Source organism: Ailuropoda melanoleuca, chromosome 5 (genome assembly GCF_002007445.2).
Source record: "Ailuropoda melanoleuca isolate Jingjing chromosome 5, ASM200744v2, whole genome shotgun sequence".
Classification (NCBI taxonomy): Eukaryota; Metazoa; Chordata; class Mammalia; order Carnivora; family Ursidae; genus Ailuropoda; species Ailuropoda melanoleuca.
In genome coordinates, this window is record NC_048222.1 from 114,269,030 (window position 1) to 114,292,327 (window position 23,298).

The 23,298-nt window shown below is 44.6% G+C and overlaps 1 protein-coding gene across 4 annotated transcripts in view; it reads left to right on the forward strand.

Annotated features, from left to right (window-relative positions):
- Window positions 1-23,298, forward strand: part of MAML3 (mastermind like transcriptional coactivator 3) — a 415,955-nt gene that overhangs the window by 225,334 nt on the left and 167,323 nt on the right. For all 4 annotated transcript variants that reach the window (XM_034661587.1, XM_034661588.1, XM_034661590.1 and 1 more), the window contains exon 2: window positions 20,961-22,484. In XM_034661587.1, the coding sequence (XP_034517478.1) occupies window positions 20,961-22,484 (1,524 nt within the window). The remainder of the gene's footprint in view (window positions 1-20,960; window positions 22,485-23,298) is intronic.

Here is a 23,298-nt window from a genome sequence, read left to right on the forward strand (position 1 = left end):
AATCTTTTAGTAAAGGCTATGATTCAAAATATATATTACATTGACTTATCACCTATATTATCACAGTGTGTCAGAAAGCATATTGTTCATAGGTGGGATGCCCAGTAATTTGGAAATACTCATTTTGGCCTTGGCATGGGATGACCCTGGCCTATTACAGATACACTCTGCAGCTATATCAGTTCCTAGGGCTGCCATAACATAGTACCACCAACCAGGTGGCTTAAAACAACAGAAATTTATTGTCTCACGGTCCTGGAGGCTGGAAGTCTGAAATCAAGGTGTCAGCAGAGCCACGCTCCCTCAGACTCTGCGTGGAATCCTTCATTGCCTCTTCCTAGCTTCTCATGGTTTGCCAGCATTCTTTAGCATTCCTTGGCTTATAGCTGCATAACTCCAATTTCTGCTTCGGCTATCCCATGGCGTTCTCTCTGTGTCTCCGTGTCTTCTCATGGCCATGTTCTTACAAGAACGATCACGCTCATGTGGAATCGGGAGCCCACTCTACTCCAGGATGATTTCCTCTTAACCAATTACACCTGTGGTGACTCTGCTTCCAAATGAAGTCACTTTCTGAGGTCCTGCGGTTAGGACTTCAGCATGCCTTTTTGGGGGGAAACAATTCAATCCTATAACATGCTTCTACACTATATGTATAAACTTCTGCCGAGAGCCCTCAGAGAGCTTCCCTGTTCTTCTCTTATAATGGACCAACTCTACAAAACTTTCATTTGCTTCCTCCTCAAGCCCTGAGTTTTTCCTCCTCAGCAGTGTTCTTTCTTGGAGGTGAGGTCCTTGTATCAACATAAAGTGAGAAAATCGAAACTTCTAGAGCTAAGCTGCCTTGTCCACCCCCGCCAACACACACACAGTTGCATTTCAACATACCAATTCCCCACATTTGTCTTTAAATCATTCTTTTGATGGTTCTGATGTTCCATTCTTCATTGTCTCAGAAACAAATATCTTGATAGGAATGTAAAATGGTTCAGCCACCACCGGAAACAGTATGGAGGTTCCGCAAAAAAATGGAAACTAGAACTACCACATGATCCTGCAATTCCACTTCTGGGTATATACCTAGAGGAATTGAAAGCAAGGCCTCAATATGTTTGTAAACCCATGTTCGTTGCAGCACAATCTATTCACAATTAACTAAAGGTGGAAGCAACCGAAATGTCCGTAGACGCATGAGTGCTCTGCACATATAAAGGAATAGTAGTCAGCCTTAAAAAGAAAGGAAATTCTAATACATGCTACATCGTGGATAAACCTGGAGGATATTATACCAAATGAAATATTCCAGTCACAAAAAGACAAATACTGTATGATTCCACTTACATGAGTTATCTAGAGTAGTTCAATTCATAGAGGCAGAGGGGCGCCTGGGTGGCTCAGTCTGTTAAGTGCCCAAGTCTTGGTTTCAGCTCGGGTCATGATCTTGGGGTCATAAGATTGAGCCCCATGTTGGGCTCCATGCTCAGCAGGGAGTTTGCTTGGGATTCTCTCTCTCCCTCTCTCTCTGCCCCTCCCCCCCATGTGAATGTGCGCTCTCTCTCTCAAATAAAAATAAATAAATAAACTCTTTAAATTCATAGAGGCAGAAAGTGGAATGTTGGTTGCCCGGGCCTGAGGGAAGGGGGGAATAGAGAGTTGTTGTTTAATGGGCATAGAGTTTCAATTTCGCAAGATGGGAAGGGTTTGGGGGATGGGTGGTGGAGACGGTTGCACAGCAGCGTGGATGTACTTAAAAACACTAAACTGTACACTTTATGGTTAAGATGGTAAATTTTATATTATGGATATTTTACCACAGTTAGACCTCTCCATCACAATTTTTCATTTGTCCCTGTTTCCTTAGGACCAACCTTTCCCGCTCTCTGATTTCTCTTCACATTCAAACACACTCAAGACTTCCTTTTACTGAAAAGAAACTTTTGCTTCATCTCCTGACATACCAGCCATGATGCCTTTTTTCCTCTTGCTTTTCCAAACAAGATTTCTCACACAGAAGAGTCACACTCAGCATCTCCATTCCTCACCATTTGCTTTTCTTACTGATCAAAAACCTGGNTAGACCTCTCCATCACAATTTTTCATTTGTCCCTGTTTCCTTAGGACCAACCTTTCCCGCTCTCTGATTTCTTTTCACATTCAAACACACTCAAGACTTCCTTTTACTGAAAAGAAACTTTTGCTTCATCACCTGACATACCAGCCATGATGCCTTTTTTCCTTTTGCTTTTCCAAACAAGATTTCTCACAAAGAAGAGTCACACTCAGCATCTCCATTCCTCACCATTTGCTTTTCTTACTGATCAAAAACCTGGCATTCATTTACAACGTCATTCTAGAACTTTGCTGTCCAGTGGAATAGCCACTCGTTGAACATAACTATCTTAAACTTAATTAAAATTAGTGAAACTTAGCTTCCTCAGTAGCGTTAGCCACATTTCAAGTACTCAACAGCCACATGCAGCTAGATGCTGACGTATCAAATAGTGTAGATACGGAACACCTCCATCATCTCGGTAAGTTCTGTTGGACAGGCAGCACTTGTCTTGAACAAGGCTTCTCAAACTCATGAGAATCACTTTGAGGGGGGCACCTGGGTGGCTCAGTCGTTAAGCATCTGCCTTCGGCTCAGGGCGTGATCCCAGCATTCTGGGATCGAGCCCCACATCAGGCTCCTCCGCTAGGAGCCTGCCTCTTCCTCTCCCACTCCCCCTGCCTGTATTCCCTCTCCCACTGGCTGTCTCTCTCTCTGTCGAATGAATAAATAAAATCTTTAAAAAAAAAAAAATCACTTTGAGGGCTTGTGAAAACACAGAGTTCGAGCTCCATGATTGGAGTTTCTGGTTCAGGNCTGCCTGTATTCCCTCTCCCACTGGCTGTCTCTCTCTCTGTCGAATGAATAAATAAAATCTTTAAAAAAAAATCACTTTGAGGGCTTGTGAAAACACAGAGTTCGAGCTCCATGATCGGAGTTTCTGGTTCAGAAAGTCTAGGGAACTGGCCAAGAATTTGCATTTCAGCAAGTTCCCAGATGATATTGATGCTGTTGGATATCCTAGCAGAACCCTCTCTTAGATTCCCAGTGAATTACTCTGATACTAATCTAATGGTCTCTTAGTTCTCATTTCAAACTGCAGCTGACATTACAAATCTGACCACAAATTCTTTTTTTTTTAATTTTTTTTGGGATNAAAGTCTAGGGAACTGGCCAAGAATTTGCATTTCAGCAAGTTCCCAGATGATATTGATGCTGTTGGATATCCTAGCAGAACCCTCTCTTAGATTCCCAGTGAATTACTCTGATACTAATCTAATGGTCTCTTAGTTCTCATTTCAAACTGCAGCTGACATTACAAATCTGACCACAAATTCTTTTTTTTTTTTTAATTTTTTTTGGACCTACTTTCCTGATGATGTTTTATTTTGATCTCTCACTAATACTGTTTCTTTATTTCTTTGCTGATTTCTCAATTAACAGGGCCCATCTCAACTATGTGCTCACTTCTTAGAGGGGTTTTGCACCTGTGTTTTTAGGCCACCTCCTATGTATGGCTGGATGGCTCTCAAATAAACATTGCTTATTTCTAAGGCCATATCTTCAGATTTGTGAGATAACTGTATTTGAATATAACCCTAGTCTTGAACACTATGATGTTAAAAACAAAGCTCCCGTGTCTCTACCCTCTCTGGCAAATGAGCTGATGCTTCCCAGATGTCTGATAATTGTTGCCATGCATTCCTTTAAGTGATGTTAAGATGCTTGCATGAAAAGCTCTGTAGAAATGTCAAGTATTATGTGTACCTGTTCATTAAATATTCATGCAGTTAGAGAAGTCACCACTACAGTATGCTGAGTAATTTCCTTAATGCCTTTCCTCCTGGTGACCAGCTGTTTTATAGACTTAATCTGCTTAATCCTTTCCATGAGGTATAGGAGGGGTCACACATGAATATGCCCATTTTCAAATTAAGAACTGAGGTGCAGAAAAGTTTAAAAAAGAGTGACCAGAGTCACAAAGCTTGTTATACTTCTGTCAAGGAACTCCAGCTCCCGTGCATGACTCCCATGCTAAGCCCCAACTCTCTTGTAAAGCCCCCAACTCCCATGCAAAGCTCCCACTATTAGAGAACACTAAGCTTCTGGATTTAAACATAAAAAGAAATTGCTAAATGTGATTCAACGCATACTTCGCATAATGCATTTCTGTGACACTTCATAGTAATGAGATAATTACCATGGGTACAGTATTAGAGTATACATATTCTGATAAGTTACAGCTGTAAGAAATCAGTAATGGCCATTAATCATTCCATGTTCATTCTTTACAAATCCCAGACGAGAAGTTAAGCCGCAGAGTTCCAACAAACCTAAGACAAATTTTATAGTCGTCATTTCTGCCACTTAGATGAAGAGTTTATGAATACAATAGACTCTCCCTAATTCAAACTAATTTGGGCAAACAGCTGCCTGAATTGAGAAAAATCTGAACTGAAGTGTAGTGGTAAATATATACTACATGCGTATATTTAAAAGTAACAACTGCAATTCAAACTAGACTATCAAACTGTTAGTAAATAAACATCCTTGGGGAACTACTTTAATTAATATATGAGAAGAGTTGATAATGCATGTATCAATTGTTTATTTAAATTTGAGTCTCTTGGGTGCTTGACTCCTTGAGACCCATTTCTCCCTTAAGTAGGTTAAGCATTCCTACTATTCCCCTTATGATCTTTATTACACCTATTCTCTTACATAGTAAGCTCTTTTTTCATACATAAGACTACATATCAGGTTGGCCCTTAGCCAAGTTACAGCTAAAGGCAAAATTACCAGGAACTGAATTAATCACGTTTTGCTACATAATGCTTCGTAGAAACAGCAACAGACACAAACTTTCTCATTTTCTCAAATTTAGGAACTCGTTATGTATTTTAGAAAGAAACCATAGGTTAAGAGGAACCTTAAAATGTCAGTTGGTTCACCTTCCAAGTATATTCCAATTAACTAGAAAGAAAAATTCCCGGCTGCTCAATTTAGAAGGAATCGTAGAGATTATTTTGTCCTGGCAAAAATGAACGTACGAATATTCAACTGACTTCCACAAAACACACAGCTTAGTCGTGAGAGAAGTGTTTCTGGGACCCAGGGCCCCTGAACCAAAGCCTAAGATTAAGCCCACACCCGGCTGCCTCTTCTAGGTGATATAAGTGGTAGTGGATACCCAGGAAAGGTAGAGAGCTCCTTCTTGTAACCTGGTCCAGTATCTAATGACCCAGACTGGCACATTCAGGCTCTTCGTGTCATTTCAGGCCATTTACTCAGATTCTTCATGGTGGAGGTGGAGAAGAGCCACACACGGTTCTAGAAGTTAACCAAACTGTGGTCACCAGAATAGGAACGTAGCTGTTGGCTATGTTTGACAAGTATTGTACATCATGGGAGCATTTTCCAGTAGACGCTTAGGAACCCAATGAAAATGGGCAATAGGTTGTGAATTTCTTTGAAAGCAGGGGTCTTGTGCGTCTTTCACGTTCTCTATATTCAGCTCAGCACCTGACACCAAGCTGACCATCAATAAATGAAGAATCCTTTTAAATGAACCATGTGATTTACACACTTTTATTTTGTTTTGAAGATAATTGTGATTAGGATTTAAGTCTATTTTTTTTTCAAATTTCCTAAAGCCAAGAAACCTGTGCAGAAGAATTGAATGAATTCTTGCTCTCTGACTTAAAATGAGGCTTTTGGTTACTTGGCAACTACCTGCCAAAGTTCAGCTGCCCCTCTGAGTTAGCAGTGCCTTCCAGAGTGATTTTTCAAAGTGACTCACTGATTTGAATCCAGAATCCAACTAGAGACTCTGTTAGGCTGGAACAAGCTTTGGAGATAGGGCAGTCCAGCCCTCTCATTTTATAATTGAGGAAGCAGTGGCCAGAGAGGTTAAGTAACTGCAGCCTGATCACATCCTTAAGTTTGTTTAGTTGCTGTGTTTTAGTGAGATCTGGGAAGAACCACATGCATATTTTTGCTTTTCAAGTTCCTGACATTTTCTGTTGTGTACACTCAGGGTATTTTTAAATACTGATAAGCATGTGAATGCAGACCTCATTTAGTTAAATCTGGCAGTGTGGGCCGTCTTCAGTGAACTCTATTACATTGCCTTGCTTGATGCCTTCATGTTCAGCTCTTTTTGATTTGTGGTGTTCAATGGGACCAAAGGAAACAAAATATTCATTGCAGTAAAAATCCTCCCCCACCTTTTTTTTTTTTTACAGTCAGGTAACTTCAAAAATATCCCTAAAGTCATCATTTATTGTTACAAAAAATTTTGCTTCAGAACTGAGACCAAGGTGAAAAAAATTCTGTCCCAGGGGAGTTTTAGAGAGCTCACAACCATGCAAAAGTGGGCACTTACAGAAAATATTATGCAAACCTAACTGGAGCATTATAATGGAAACTGCATAAATAATATCTGGATGGCTAGGTAAGAAAGATAAAACCATTGAAATACATACTTTTGACTCCACGCTGTTACAGTCCATTGACAACGCACCACAATTGGAACAGAAAGTTGACAAACTCTGAACCTGTTACAGGCAAAGTAATTGATTGCATGGGGCATGGGGCTGCGGCAGTGAATCCTGACTCTCATTCCTTGTTCTTCCTCTGAATTACACTGTGGCCCTAGTCTCTGTGCCTCGGCTTTCCTTCTCTGCGACTCTCTGAGCTGGGGTGGGTTATCCATGTAAAATAACATTTATACTAAGCCTCAGGGATTGGCCATTACTTGGCATTTCCTAAATAATGTCCCATCCCTTCTGCCTGCATTGAGGTTTTGCTTAGAGCCGTCTCTCCACACTCTTTGGCCAGTAGTTAAGGGGTAAATGTGAAGTGTCTTTTGAATTGGGGGTTAAAATTGGGAGACAGACTCTTTTTTAAAAAATACGTTGTTAAACATTAGACCAAATAGCAGTTGTCGAACTACTTGCCTCAAGACCAGATCTGTGTCATATTAATTTTATAAGTTAAGGATAGTTTTAGCCATTTGCATGGTCAATTGTACAGCAATGATATTGAATTGAGCCTTCCCCCAAAATTCGCATGTGGAAGCCCTAACCCCCAGTAGCTCAGAATGTGGTGGTCTTTGGAGATTGGACCTTTTAAGAGGTGAAGAAGTTAAAATGAAGCCATCAGAGTGGGCTTTACTCCAACATAACCGGTGTCTCAGAAAATCTGGACTCACAAAAAGTCCCCAGAGATGCACACCACAGAGGAGAGACCATGTGAGGACACAGTGATACGGTGGCCATCTGCAAGCCAAGAAGAAAGGCCTCAGCAGAAACCAGACCTGTCAACACACCTTGATTTTGGACTTCCAGCCTCCAGAACTGTGAGAAAATGAGTCAAGACACCCAGTCTGTGGTATTGTGTTATGGCAGACCCAGCAAACAAATCACTTCAAAGATTTTACCTTTTGCATCCAACTTCTATCACCATGAAATCTGAAGTTCACATTACAAGGGACCATTTTTATACCAGTGTCTCCTAAAGCCTTCTGGATAAAGTCCAGACTTCATGATATGGCAGACAAGCCCTTCCTGATCTATTTGGCTCTTACTTCCCCAGCCTCGCTTCTTAGCTCTTCCCTTTGTACCCTGGCTCAAGACAGACACAAGTATTTGAGGTTTCACTTAGAAGCCACACGTTCTTTCTCCTCTAGCTTGTTACCACATGGTGAGTCCAAAGTCTCAGTTTCCATTTCAGTCCCTCCACAACTGGAGGGTGCCCCCCCTTCGGGCTTCCATAGCACTGGTGCCCACTACAGATGACCTTGATCTGGTTCCCCTGCTTTTCTTTCCCCTCCACTCAGAAAGCTCTTGAGGTCAGACACCAAATCTTGTCCACTAGTGGGTCCTAGTGCCTGATACAGAACCTGACACACAGTAGGTGCTCCATTGGTTCAATCAAAGCATCAACAAATGTGTGCAAGATAGTTATTGAGTGCCCAACCTACGAAAGATGTGGAGAGGATAGGGATAGGTTTAAACCAGATTATTCATTGTACTAGCTTGTTAGGACTGCTGTAACAAAGTAGCACACACACTGGGTGGCTGAACAGTAGATCTGTGTTTCCTCACCAGGTCTGGAAGCTGCAAGTCCAACATCAAGCTGTCAGCAGGGTTGGTTTCCCTAAGGCCTCTCTCCTTGGCTTGTAGATGGCTGTCTTTTTTGTGTGGCTTCACATGGTCTTCCTTCTGTGTGCATCCTTGTCCTAATTTCTTCTTCTTATAAGGACACAAGTTAGATTGGGTTAGGGACTACCCTAATGAACACATTTTAACCTAATTACCGCCATTTTTAAAAAGATTTATTTATTTATTTTAGAGAGGTGGGGTGGAGCGGAAGGGGGAGAGAATCCTCAAGCAGACTCCCCGCTGAGCATAGAACCTGACCCGGGGCTCCATCCCACAAGATCACGACCTGAGCCAAATCTAGAGTCCCACACTCCACCGATGGAGCCACCCAGGTGCCCCTAACTTAATTACCTCTTTAAAGACCCTATCTACAGATACAGTCACATTCCGAAGTGTACTGGGGTTAGAGCTTCAACATATGAGTTTGGGGAGGGTGCAATTCAGCTTGTAACATTAGTCATGAGCGCTGGCTTCATAGACTTTGGCCACTTGGAGTGTCCCTGAGGTGAATGTAGACTGCAACAGTGCTGGCTCCTTTGGAGAGTTATTTGCAATAGAGGTTCTGTAATAAGTGTACATTTTCATCAAGAAAGGGGCATTTTGGAGTTGATTGTTGTTTTCAGGGGTTGGAGTGGGTGATTGGAAATACGGGGAAACCCACATGCCCAAGAATACAGTAAAATCCCAGGGGACTACAGTAATAAAAACACTTGAGGATCTGATGGTGATTGCCAGCATTGCCATCCTCCCTGGAAGTCCCCATTCCAAAATGGCCGGTACTTGGTTAACCCCAGGAAATGTGGTGGTTACATGTCCAGTTCCTCCCCAACAGATGAAAACATGGGGACTGAAGGTTTTTCTCTGACCTTCACTGTTCATCAACTTTCAGGACGGGGAGAAACTGTGGAACACAGTCAAGTCTGGTCTTTGGGCTTCGGAGTGGACATAGAGGATTTACACTTTGACCCCTTAAAGGACTAAGAAAACGTCCACCCGGGCTCGGCCTCAGTCACCCCCTGTATATAATTGAAATTGCTGCCCACAGAAGTCAGAGTGAGGTTGTGGGGGAGAGGCTGTATAAGTGACTCTGACTGTTGCTATAACAACAGTACCTTGGTCTAATTTCTTTTGAAAAATGAATTTCAGCTGGTGGGATGAAACCACGCAGCTTCTCCCGACAGATGAAAGCCCCGGCGCCAGCCTCCCGAGCTCAGCTGTTTACGGACTGAGCGCGCGGTGCTGCGCGTGCCGCTCACTGCCCGGTTGAGCATTTTCAGAGCCGGTTAAATCACACCTATATTTACCCGAATGCGAGGATGATGCATCCTGGAAAGAGAAATTCTCTGGTTCTGCCTTGTCTCCCGTTCGTGAACAAAGTTACTCTAAAGACATGTAAATAATGCTCATCCCCTTGCTGGGGAAGGAAGGCAGGTCCCTTAGCTTTCCGCTTTGGAGTAAAATCCTGCTGTGGAATGGAGGTCTGGGAGTCAGACACTGTCTAGAAATAAGAATAACGTCTGTTGGCTCACTGGCTGAGATGGAGGGGGTGTGGGTGGGAGAAGTCGAGAATTCTCTTCCAGGGAGGTAGCTCGGTGCTGTGCTTTAGGCCAACTACCCCTCGCCAGAAAAAGCAACATCTGACCTCTTTGAGGGAGGCAAGAGGCTTTTTATAGACTGGGAGATCTTATTTCAATACTTCTGTTTTCCAAAGGGAGATAAACACGCGCCGGGATGGTACTGGAAAGCAGTGGCAGGTCTGGGTGCTGCAGGCTATTTGTGTCCCCCAGGCTGGGTGCAGGACTTGCGCGCCACCGAGGAAAGCGGCCCCCTGGAAGGGACTAAAGACTAAAATGAGAATTTCTCATTGCAAAGAAGGGACGTTTTGAGTAAACATTGCAATAAAAATATTCTTGATTTTTACCCAAGGGAGAGAAAAGTACGGAGCCTCCCAGAAGTATTTCTCCTTCCCGCCTTCCTCCTCCCAGAATAAACAAATCAAAGTCTCAAGTGCTCAGTCCCAACATGCCCAGTCTTGGGTCTGTGTTGTTGGCGTAAGTCTCCAGCTGTGAATGATGCAGATGAGATCTGATCTTTTCATTTGCCCTCTTCCTCCCTATGGTTTTTCCTTCTTCCTCACCAACCTCCTTCACAGTCATTTCTTTACAGCTCTAAATAAAATCCCATTAGGAATTTCAGATTGTAAGACGAGGTCGCGCCTACCGGCGTGTTTGAATATATAACATATGCATGACTTCTAGTAAGAGACAGCAGAGACATTCCTAAGAAAAGTGTTTCTTGTCCTTAAAAATAAATGTAATGTAACGTGTGCGTGTGCTTCTGTACATGAAAAGGCAGAGCCGTCCGGGGTTCAGACTGCGGAATTCGGATGGCAACCACAGATCTCGGAGGAGCTTTTCTGACAGAGCGCTACCGAGTACAGGAAGCTGCCACTGGGATGTGCACATTTGCTCCCTCCCGAAGTTTTCAGGGCTGCAGCTCTCATCACTTCTCAAACACATGCTAAATTTGCAGAGGAACATCTTCCCTCGGAGAGGAGCACAACGTTTTTCTGCAAATCAGGCAGATCTGACGGGGAGACGTGAACACAGCCTCCTTAGACCATCACGACATGGGTGTCTAAAACCCTTTCCCAGAATTTCTCAGCAAGGTTTGCTCCTGTTGAATCAGGACAGGAGTCATCGGACGCAGAGTAGCAGAGCAGCTGAGAAGGGGTGCCGCTGTGTGCCCTGCGACAAATCACTGTCCTCTCTGAGCCCGTCGCTCGTCCGTCACAGAGCTGTTGTGAGGATTCATCAGGGTAATACATGTGAAGCACTTAGCTTCATGCACGGTGCAGGGTAAGCTCACAGCCAGTTAGAATATTAGATGACGGGGATATCTTGAAACATTTAGTAGGTAGTGAATCAAATGCTTTGGTAAAAACTTAGAAGTTTAGAGCTTTCGGGGTGCCTGGGTGGTTCAATCAGTTAAGCATCTGCATTCAGCTCAGGTCACAGTCCCGGAGTCCTGGGATCAAGCCCCATGTCAGGCTCCCTGCTCAGCGGGGAACCCACTTCTCCCTCTGCCCCTTCCCCTCCCTGCTTCTTCTCTCCCTCTCTCAAATAAATAAATAAAATCTTTTTTAAAAAAAAGTTTCGAGCTTTCTACCAAAAGCTATGTGAGGAGATTTGAAAATCATATAACCTTGGCATTTGCAGAGATAACAGTCTCAGCTTTTGACGAGTAGTTAATAATCGTTGAAGCACCAATTTGAACTACATGTATGAAGCTTGTGAAAAACGTTATAACTTCAGATATAAAAAGTACACAGAATTCGTGTGACTTGTGATGAAAATAGAATTTATTCATTCAATTGAGAGAAAGCCAAGAGCCTGTATGAACATTTATGTATTTGGAAGTATGGAGATTTGAGATCTTGGGACTTAGCGTTTCCAAATGTCAAGGACCTGACTGCCACTGCTGCTGATGTTTTATGATCCACTCTCAATATGTTGTATATTCAGTTGGTGCTTATTACCCGTTTAAGAATAGCTAAAGGATAGGGGGCACCTGGGTGGCTCACAGTTAAGCAGCTGTCCTTGGCTCAGGTCATGATCCCAGGATCCTGGGATCGAGCCCCATGTCAGGCTCCCTGCTCTGCAGGGAGTCTGCTTGTCCCTCTCCCTCTGCGCCTCCCCCTCCCTGTTCCTTCTCTCCCTCTCTCAAATAAATAAATAAAATCTTAAAAAAAAAAAAAAAGAACTGAAGGATAAAAGCATACATAAATATCCAGCCACAGACACACAAATTGCTTTTAAAAAGTACTGTAGTCTGGCACCTCACAGCTGGAATTGGGTGAGCATCCGTGTTTCAAACACTGAAGGGAGGCAGGATCACTCTTGTGTATACCTAAGGCTCCTTGGAAATAGAGTTTGAAATCTGACTCACAGGAGAAAGGAAAAAGATCATGGTCATTCCTAAAAATAACCTCAAAGTCCCCCAGAATGTTCTGAATGGCCCTGTTCCCTTGAGCTGGGGGCTGAGCAGTGCCCCAGCATTCCCGTGGTCTTCTGTGGCTGAGGTTACAGATAAACACCAGGAGGGTGAAGACCCTTTAAAGATGATCCTTTTCCTCCTGGGCGTTTCAAAATGGGGATTTCTAACTGCCCATGGCTGACATTCCGCCCAGAGACCCAACATTTCCCACTGATCGGGTCCAGAGAAGCTGCGTCCTAGGATGGTTACAAGTCGAGGTTTTTAACTCTTGGCTCTCAGGAAAATTGTGTGTGTGTGTGTGTGTGTGTGTGTGTGTGTGTGTGTGTGTGTGTGTATTTTTCATATGACTTTTATTATGTAGTTTTCTTCTAAAATAATGTTAGGAGTGTATAAGGCTGACGAGGAAGACTTCAGGAATTGTGATAAGATTTCTCTTTTTCTTTTTGTGTTGCTCTGCCCTTCACATAGCTCTCCTTAAGAAAAAGTCCTCGGGGCGCCTGGGTGGCACAGCGGTTAAGCGTCTGTTCAGCTCAGGGCGTGATCCCAGTGTTATGGGATCAAGCCCCACATCAGGCTCCTCTGCTATGAGCCTGCTGCTTCCTCTCCCACTCCCCTGCTTGTGTTCCCTCTCTCACTGGCTGTCTCTATCTCTGTCGAATAAATAAATAAAATCTTTAAAAGAAAAAAGTCCTCAACTTTTGTCAATACATGTCTGACAGGCGTTTATTTTTGGGTGTGGTCTTTGTTCTTAGGACTGAGCCCACCCCTCAGCGCCCAGCACATGGGTGCACAGCATGCCCTCTGTTCGTTTGATGAAAATGAAGGGAAGTATATAATGTGGAGGGAGAAAATGGTCTCGGATATTACTTTGCTCAGAGAAACCTAAAATGTAAAAAAAAAAAATAAACGTTTTCATGAAAAGTCTTGTAGAATCCAAGATCCTCTGAGGTTTGAACTAAAACAGTCTAGAGTGTTGTTTCTTACTCCCGTTTGTGAGCTGCCCCAGAGTATCACCAATTAACTCAGGAACATTTTATATGGACATTGGGTTTGTGTGTGTGTGTGTGTGTTTTTAAAAATCACACCAATAACTTCAGAATGTCAGAACTCCAACAGAATTCTTATTCTAGATCAGAATTCCTAAAAACTAGGGATCCTGCACCAATTACCTCAGAGGAATCGAGGGTTTTGTTTTTTTCTTTATTTCTTTAGATACCTGTGCCTCCAACCCATGTCCCACTCTGGGTCCCACCTTGAGCTACTAATCAGAAACTGTGGAAAATGGGACTAAGAAACCTGCATTTTTTTTAAAGATTTTATTTATTTATTTGACAGAGAGAGAGACAGCCAGCGAGAGAGGGAACACAAGCAGGGGGAGTGGGAGAGGAAGAAAGCAGGCTCATAGCAGAGGAGCCTGATGTGGGGCTCAATCCCAGAACGCCGGGATCACGCCCTGAGCCGAAGGCAGAAGCTTAACCGCTGTGCCACCCAGGCACCCCAAGAAACCTGCATTTTTAACAGCTCCCCAGTTCACTTTAGAGTTGGATAATGAATGGTCTAGAAAACTGAACCTCTAAATAAACCTCAAAAGATCCTTTCTAAAGGTGCTTAAATCTGGAAGACAGTTCTGGAGGTGTTTTTGCACACCATTCATACTCTAATAATTAAAATATCTAACACATGAATATTCTGGGTCACTCTTCACATTTATCCATGTGTTCATAAGCTTATTATCTACTGGTAGAACGAGAAGAGAATAACTGTATGAAAACTGATACAGTGAATCATCTCCTGGTTTGATTGGAGCAGATCAAAATGACCAAAATGTTCTCTTTGAGCCTCTAAATTAGTTATAGCATCTGCAAACTGAAATTCCAGTTCATCTTCAAGTCCTGGGAAATGGTTGTATTTCTAATATGGTGAAGAAAGTTCACTCACGCTGTTGGTTGATGAGTGAAAACCACTTAAAGCCTTTGTATGGAAATTCAAAATTCAGCTACGAAAATATCCAGCATTTTGAGTTGACACACTTGTCAAAACATCTGACCTTGGCAGTGGCACATGAAGTCTCTTGGTTTCGGTTTCTGTTTCCCTTTGCATGATTCTCTTCCTGTGCTCTTTGCTTGTTCTCTACATAGACTCCCTGAATCCTTAAGAGTCCTCAAAAATATTGAGGAGGGGACACTTCACAAGCCATTTCCAGCGTCTTTAAAGAACCAAAATAAATTGGACGTTTACTCATTTGTCATGAAAATGCTAGGCAGCCCAACATGTTCAAGTGCCTAGTGTGGGGGATAATTCCATAAATTCAGTGTAGTCATTTGAGAGATTGCCTTAGCAGTCATTCGTACGTACAGTCCCATGAAGAAGCAGGAAAGCAGTTACAGAATGATGTGTATGAGAATGCCATGGGAGCACATGCACGGCCTCCAGGACCAGGACTTGTGCGAGGGGCTGTCGAGAGTGACTGTAGAGAAGGTAATGTCTAAATTGAATTATGAAGGACAAATAGAATTGGTCAGATGAAGAAGTTGGATAAGAGGATATATAACCAATGCAAAGGCCCAGAAGACAGAGAATAAACACCATATGTCCTGAGAACTGCAGATAATTACGTGTAGCCAAAGGTTTAGAGTTGATTGGTGTTGTGGGGGGACAGGTGGAAGGGAAGAAGTCTAGAGGTGATAGCTAAGACAGGAGAGGTGAGTAAGCAGAGGTGAGGCTCGAGTTGCGGAGGGCCTCTGTGCCGGATTTAGGTGATGCTGAAGACAGAAAAGCTGCAGGTGAGGAATGGGCACAGCCAGGTTCACACTCTATAAAGCAAATTACAGGCAGAGTGCAGAGAATAGGTTTGGAGGGGAGCGAGGAAGACTGGGGCAGAGAGAGTCGTTCAGGAGCTACTGCAGAAATCACGAGAGAAGTGTTGATGATCTGAACGAATGCAGTGGCATTGGGGGTGGAAGATGAAAATAAAATTCGTAGATGATAAGAACAGATAGTTCCTGAGGTTTAATTGGGTGTGGGTGGTGAGGAGACGATAGAATCAGGGATGATTCCTGAAAACAGTCTGAGAGAACATTCTGACAATCAGCATCAGAGTCCAGCGCCAGTGATGAAGGCACAGCCAGGCTTTGCCATCCCGGGGGTGGGTGTGGTGTGGCTCTGCAGTCAGACCTGAGTCTGAATTTGAACCTGGATTGAGCCCCTCCCCCTTCTCCCTGCCCCAGCTCTGTCATTTTGTAATCTTGCTTAATCTCACTATGCCTGGAGTTCCTTCTCCATAAGATAGTTATAATAAACCCTACTTTTTACAAGCGTAGGAGACAAGGAATCTGATGGCTTACCCCGATGGCTTTCATCTTAAAGGCTTCATTATTAATAGTAGTATCATCTTCTTTATTCCCAGGCTCCATGACCCTGCCCAATTGCATGCAAAATTAGGGACAAGGCAATATGAGGTTTTTGTTTTGTTTTGTTTTTTTAACTTACTAGCACTGCTAAAAGCTGAAAGGAAGAATCTCTTTTTCGTGGATGTGCTGGCCCGGGGGACCTCTAAGAAGCCCCTCCGTGCCAGCAGAGGCCTGGTAATCTTAGCTTTGTTCCTCATCCCTGCTATGGGTGTCATCTACCCCTCCCCATTCCACCTTCTCCAAATCACTGACCTTTTCCCCGTAGAGCCGTAAGACCAGCACATGACCTGCCCCAAAGGTTTTATATGAGGATAAAATATGATCCTTGTGTGAAAGTGCTTTATAACCCCAAAGGCAAAGCTATTCTTCTTACTACTGGTGTGAGTGTCATATCACCCCTCCCAAACCATTCTGTCTCTCTCCACCTCCTAATTTCTTTCTGTGTCTCTCAGTTCCTCTCTCTCCCTACCCCCATCCCCCCACACCCGTCTGTCTGTCTGTCTCTCTCTTTCTTTCTCTCTCTTACACATACGTGCACATCACAGTTTCACAGAAACCCACGCTATCAAGCCACACTGGAGATGAGAGACTTGTGCTGAAGCCATTCTGGAGGAGGAATTGTTTCCTTCAGAGTAATTGACAAGTGATAGCGGCCCATATTGTCATAGGCATGGGATGAACAGCGCACTTCAGCTCCTGGCACCACAGCCTCCCTTAATGGGAGAAAACATTTATATGTAATAACAGCAGTACAGGAACAAGGAAGCTGAGGCTCAGTAAAGACTTCCTGTGATTCTTCCACAAAGGCATAAATCATACTAAGAAGCTTCCAGCTTCGTAAGGCGGAGGGGCCAGGGACTTCCCCAAGATGAAGCCATTTGGAATGAGACTCTTACCTGAGTCCTTGGGTGGCAGGGGGTCCCAAGGCTACCCTTCTATTCAGTCAGCCATCCTCCTGCTCACTGAGCAGAGCACTTGCAAGCTCCACGCCTTCTCAACTCACAGGTTCTCCTTCTTCCTGCCTATTTTCCTTCTGTTTCCCAAGAGGGACATAACAGAATTAGACTCACAGACCACCTTCCCCTGTAGCAAAGGGTGATGCGACAGACAGTAGGGATGCTAAGATTGTTCCAACTCTTTTGGACACAACTAAACAACACATAAAACCACAACATAGCATATTCAATGATGTCTTTCTTATATTCCCAAATGCTATATGTCAAGAGACTGGCTAAAGGGGCCAGCAGTGGAGAACTTGAGGCCCTCAAGGAAAAGGAAATACTCAGCATCTCCATTCCGGTCACATGCTGAAAATGCATTCGATTTGAACCTCCACCATCTAGTGCCGCTCTACAGTCCAGGGCACGAATGCATTAGCACTTGGACTTGGGTTTGAATTGCAAACTTGATTTTTGTTGCTCATATTAAAAAATCTACACCAGGTCCTTGGAAAACATGTGGATTTTGCCAGCTAGGGGACAAAAATATTATCGTTCTGCCCATTTGTAGTTTGAAGATCCAGAAAGTAATTGGTCTCACAGTTGTGACTATACTGGTATTACTGAACTTTAAAGATAATAATAACTAAGGCTTATTAGTGTGGGGGCTCACTGGGTATCAGGCATGAAGCTAAGTGTCTTCCATATTATTGCATTTAAGTTTTTTCTCTCAGTAACCCTATGAGCTAGATGTTATTAACCCATTTTGCAGATAAGGAAGCCAAAGCGTAGAAGTTAAATAAGTTTCCCAGGATCCATTCATTCAACAGATAATGATCGACTATCAACTATGAGCTACTGGGGACCCAAGAGTGAACAAAACAGAAAAATCCCTTCCCTCATGTAGCTCACTTTCTAATGGAGGGGATCATAGCTAACATGTATTAAGTACCAGACGATATTGATACGCATTAACATTAAGGTGGTGGGGGGGGAGAGGGAGGTGGTAGTCTGAGGTTTGACCCCAGGCATTCTAACAGAGCCAGGGCTCCTTTTCTGTATTACTGCCCAGTACTGCCTCACCCAGGTAGGCCCCCTCAGCTGAGAAGGGGTGAAACTTGGGGTTCCCAGCCAGACCTGTCCTTCAGCATGGTCTCAGCCACCACTGTTTTACAGAGGAACAAACAGACCATTTGTCTTTATTTCCCCATCCTGCCCCATCTATTTCATGACCTAGAACAGAATCATGGACCTGAACTTTCTAAAATAAAGTCAGGTTCATTTTTATGACTTTTTTTTTTTTAAAAACATAGTTTCAGGTGGTGCCAAAGGCCCCACGTCTTCTCTTCTTTAGGCCCCGAAGCTGTGATATTTGAACTTGCTGCTGTGTGTTGGAGCTACATTCAGGCACCTGCCATACCTGTGTTCAGAACCACGGTTTCCTGGTCTGTTCAATAAGTCATATGATGTTCTAGCAGTTTCTACCTCATAGGATGGATTGAGCCAGTATCTTCTTTGAAGTCAAATTCCAGTGTGTCCCAGTGAGGCCCTTGTTTTCAGCAATTCTGGGGTTTCTACCAAGTGACTGCAGACAGTGTTTCATGTTGTGATTAAAAATATAAGATTTAGGAACAAGGGTTAGACTGGATTTTTACTCAAGGACTTTTTCTGTTTACTTTTGAAATGGAATCCTCTACTTATGAGAGAATAGCAATAAAGTGGCACTGCTTGGAATCCCCCGCATCACCTGCATATTGGTTTTATTATACATAGGGTTCCTCTAGAGCCTTGCAGCTCCACGTGTGAGCGCTGAAGAGCGGGCTCAGAGGGAGTTCTGTTCCTCTCTTCCCTTGCTTCCGTGACACACTGCACCTTTGCCAGGAATAGGAGAGAGCCCAAGTAGAGGACCGCGCTGCCTCCTCCCTGCTCCCCGTGTCATCCTGCCTTCTGCCTTCCACTCTGTAAAGTTACTGAACCCTCCCCCCCTCTTCTAACCTGACTTAGTCTTCCTCTGGACATTCAGTAGGCATTTCCTCAGTACCTAGTCTGTGCCGAGCTCTTTGACCGGAGCCCCGTGCACGGGCCCTTTCTGGCAGAAATGAAGGGAGCAGATGGGTGAATTAGGTTATAGTTAATAAATCCACAGAGTTACTGAGAGTTTTCTTAACTGGACTTCTCAGATAAGTCCAGTTCAGTGGACACAACACTTTCCACATTCTCCAGGGTAAGAGTTCCCATTGGACTGAAGTTCCAGTGGCAAAAATTCCCACAGACAGGAAAGCAAAAGCCCCACAACCCATACACTCCTGATGCACAAGGTCCCTACCAGGGAGGTCTGGGTCTGCTTTGACCTGAAGCTTTTTGAGCAAAACACTCTCTCGTAGGGGCCTTAGGGATCTGCCCAAAAGGCTGGGGCTACAGATGGATGGTGCTGGCCTGGGCTGAAGGAGCATCACATGGCTTCATCCATCACAGTCATGCCCACCGGGGCCCTCTATTTGATTGTGCACTAAATTGCTAGCAATCTATGCAAACATGATCTTTCCTATAAATAAGCCAAACCCATGGCACAAAAAAGAGAAAAAAAAAAGTCAGGAATTCCTATGGTCAATGGGGCTGCCTCCTGCTCTGATTAAAATTCACCTCTTTCAGCTTCTGTGAATTAGACAATAGAATTAATCATTCAATTTGCCGTTACTTATTAACTACTACTACGAACCTGAGCACTGACTAACTAGTCGTTAGGGTGGGGAAGGTATATAAGAAGATTTCCTAGAGGAAGTGAAATCTACAATACAATCTGGAGGATGGGTAACTGTTAACCTTGGGGAGGGGTAGGGAAGGGGATGGAGAGAAGTTGTTCCAAGAAAAGAAAACAACATGTACAACACCCTGGAGGTAGAAGGAAGCTTGGCACATCTAAGAAACTGAAAGACTTTCAAGGGAATTGATAGAAAACCTTTGGCAGGGGAGAGGGAGGTGATGCTAAACAGAGAAACAAGAAGATGAGCTGGAATGATGACCAGAAACCAGGTGAGGTAGGTTCAGATTGGATTTCAATCTAAAGGCAATGGAAACTATTGCAGAGTTATAAACAGGAAAGGCAACGTATTCCTTGAAAGAGGTGGCAGTATCGAGAATAGATTGTTGGAGAGCAAAGCAATGGATAAAAGAACAGATGAAAGAGTAATGGATGGATGAACGGAGGGAAGGCAAAGAGACCAGTTAGAAGACTACTGCAACAATTTAGCAAGAGACAATGGTATCCTGGCTTAGGATTGTAGCAGTGAGGTTGGAGGTGAGTGGGCATATTAGAGGGGTATTTTAGATGTGGAATCGATAGGACTTGGTGGTTGGTGATATGAGACATTTTGAGAGGAATGCTCAGGTTTCCAGTTTGGGTAAGTGAGTAGATAATTGAGTAGAGGACTGGGTAAATACTGAGATGGGGAGCATGGGTGATGATCGTGTTTGATTACCAGCTCAGTGATGAGACATGTTGAGTTTTAGATGCCTATGAAACATCCAGGAAGAGGACACTGGAGTTGGTGTAACTCCGCAGAGAAGACTGGACTGGGTACATTGTTAACAGGGTCATCAGCCTGGAGAAGACGGTTGAAGCTGTTGTAATGGATGTGATCAGGTAGGCAAGCATGTAGAGTAGGCAGGAACAAAAGCTTACGAGCAAACGATGAGGAATCCCAACATTTAGGAGAAAGAATGAAGAATGCGTATGACACCGAGAAAGAGCAGATGGAGAGAAAGAAGGAAATCCAGGAAAATGTGATAGCGTGGAAAGCAATGGAAGCATGTTTTTAGAGCAGAGCAAGCTGCTCCATCACAAGGTGCTGGGCGGTCTAGTAAATAAGAACTGATAGGAAGTTGTGGGTTATGTTAACCATTAATCTTCATTTCTGTGCTATTCAGTAAATGTTAAATTCCATATTCTTGGAGGATTTTTAGTGCGTTTTAAAATATTGTTGATTTAATTCCGTGATGTCTTCGGTTAAGATGTGAGAAAAAGTTAAGATAGGTATTAACATCTTTCTCAAGTATAACACATTTGGGGCCAAGTCTCACATTTTGCGTTGCTTTGGAAAATAATAATGGATGATTCTCTGCTGTAAGAGACGTACTGCCTTTAACTCTCTCTTTTTCTTTTGTTCCCCACCCTCCAATCTTTATTTTGTTTTCTCTCTCTTAGCTTATGAGCTCTCCTTTTGGATAAAACCTTTCCCCATAGAATTTGAAGCCAGGCCACGCTTGAAATGAGACCTAGAACTTCTTTCCCGTGTGTGATAAAGCATTTAAAAGTTACTTCACAGCAGTTGCAAATCACCTTGCTCAAAGAGGGAATGATGACTTGGAGATTTACTCACCCTCTTTCCTGTTTCTTTCCCAGCTCCAAGAGACTGTGAAAAGGAAGTTGGAAGGAGCTCGATCACCACTTAATGGAGACCAACAGAATGGTGCTTGCGATGGGAGTTTTTCTCCAACAAGCAAGAGAATACGAAAGGACATTCCTACAGGAATGGACACCATCAACATGCCACTGCCTTCAGCTTCTCCTCTTCACCAACTTGACCTGAAGCCTTCGTTGCCCTTGCAGAATAGTGGAACTCACACTCCTGGGCTTCTAGAAGACCTAAGTAAGAATGGTAGGCTTCCAGAGATCAAACTTCCTGTCAACGGTTGCACTGACCTGGAGGACAGCTTCACCATCCTGCAGAGCAAGGACCTCAAACAAGAGCCTCTAGATGACCCTACTTGCATAGACACATCAGAAACATCTCTTTCAAATCAGAACAAGCTGTTCTCAGACATTAACCTGAATGATCAGGAGTGGCAAGAATTAATCGATGAGTTGGCCAACACAGTTCCTGAAGATGACATACAGGACCTGTTCAACGAAGACTTCGAAGAGAAGAAGGAGCCCGAATTCTCACAGCCGGCCACGGAGACCCCTCTCTCCCAGGAGAGTGCGAGTGTGAAGAGCGACCCCTCTCACTCTCCTTTTGCACACGTCTCCATGGGATCCCCGCAGGCGAGGCCCTCGTCTTCTGGCCCTCCCTTTTCTACCGTGTCCACGGCCACAAGTTTACCTACGGTCGCCAGCACTCCCGCAGCTGCAAACCCCGCAAGCTCACCAGCAAACTGTGCTGTCCAGTCCCCTCAGACTCCGAACCAAGCCCACACTCCAGGCCAAGCCCCACCTCGGCCTGGAAACGGTTATCTCCTTAATCCAGCGGCCGTGACCGTGGCGGGCTCCGCGTCGGGCCCAGTGGCCGTGGCCAGCTCCGACATGTCCCCAGCGGAGCAGCTCAAGCAGATGGCTGCGCAGCAGCAACAAAGGGCCAAGCTCATGCAACAGAAGCAGCAGCAGCACGCCAACCAGACTTCCAGCTGGTCTCCCTTAGGGCCCCCGTCCAGCCCCTACGGAGCAGCTTTCGCTGCGGAAAAACCAAATAGCCCACTGATGTACCCCCAAGCCTTTAACAACCAAAACCCCATAGTGCCTCCCATGGCCAACAACCTGCAGAAGACGACAATGAATAACTACCTCCCTCAGAACCACATGAACATGATCAATCAGCAGCCAAATAACTTGGGTACCAACTCCTTAAACAAACAGCACAACATCCTCACCTACGGCAACACTAAGCCTCTGACCCATTTTAACGCAGACTTGAGTCAGAGGATGACCCCCCCGATGGCCAACCCCAACAAAAACGCCCTGCTGCCCTACATCCAGCAGCAGCAGCAGCCGCCCCCACCGCCGCCTCCACCCCAGCAGCCGCCGCCACCGCCGCAGCTCCAGGCGCCCAGGGCGCACCTGAGCGAGGAGCAGAAGCGCATGCTTCTCATGAAGCAGAAGGGAGTGATGACGCAGCCGCTGGCGTACGCCGCGCTCCCGTCCCACGGTCAGGTGAGTGGGAAAGCCGGCGCCCCTCGAGCACCTCCGCTGGCGCCTTTCAGACCCGCGACGGGGGCTGCCCTCCGCGCTCCGGCTTTCGGGACCTGCGTGCGGAATCCTGCCTGTACAGCCTCGTGGCGCTGCCAGGCTTGTGTTTGGTTTGGTTTGGTTTCTCTCATTCTTCTAAGAGATGGTAAGGGGTGGGACAATAGGCTTTCTGGTGTTTGAAAGCCTAGGAATTAAACTTCTTTTAGTCCTGCCAGCAGATAAGGAACCAGAAAATAGGACAAGTTCTCACTCCGAGAGAGGCAGGCCGTGGAGGTCACGGGGCAAACATGATGCTCTTTCTGGGGCTTCTCTCCCAGGTCATAGAGTCTGAGACTCGGGGTGGTAGCGAGACCAGAGGGCGTGGGGATGTCTGCAGCAGTTTCTTAAGGCCCTGAACGATCTCTGACTATCTTACTAAGCTGTGAATAAGGGAAACGTGGGTTCTTGATGGCTCAATGTGGGAGAGTTTTCTGTCGTTTCAGAAGGAAGTACAGGATAGTTTTCTGTAGGACCACTCAGTGTTTAAGCATCGGCTGCTAAACTAGCAGTTAGAAGCTGTTTCAACATCATGACTCGGGAGTGCCCTAAAACCTTCCCCGTGCCTGCAGCTCTCCTTCGGGAAGAGTTGATGGTGAATCTGCCTTAGCGCTGGATCAAAATAACTTCTCCTCTTTCCCACTGCATTTCTTCATGACATCCTGGTTTAGGGGTGTAGGGCTCTCAGTGACCTAGGGTAAAAATGAGTGGCAACCAGTTGGAGAGTGAATCCTCATTGACA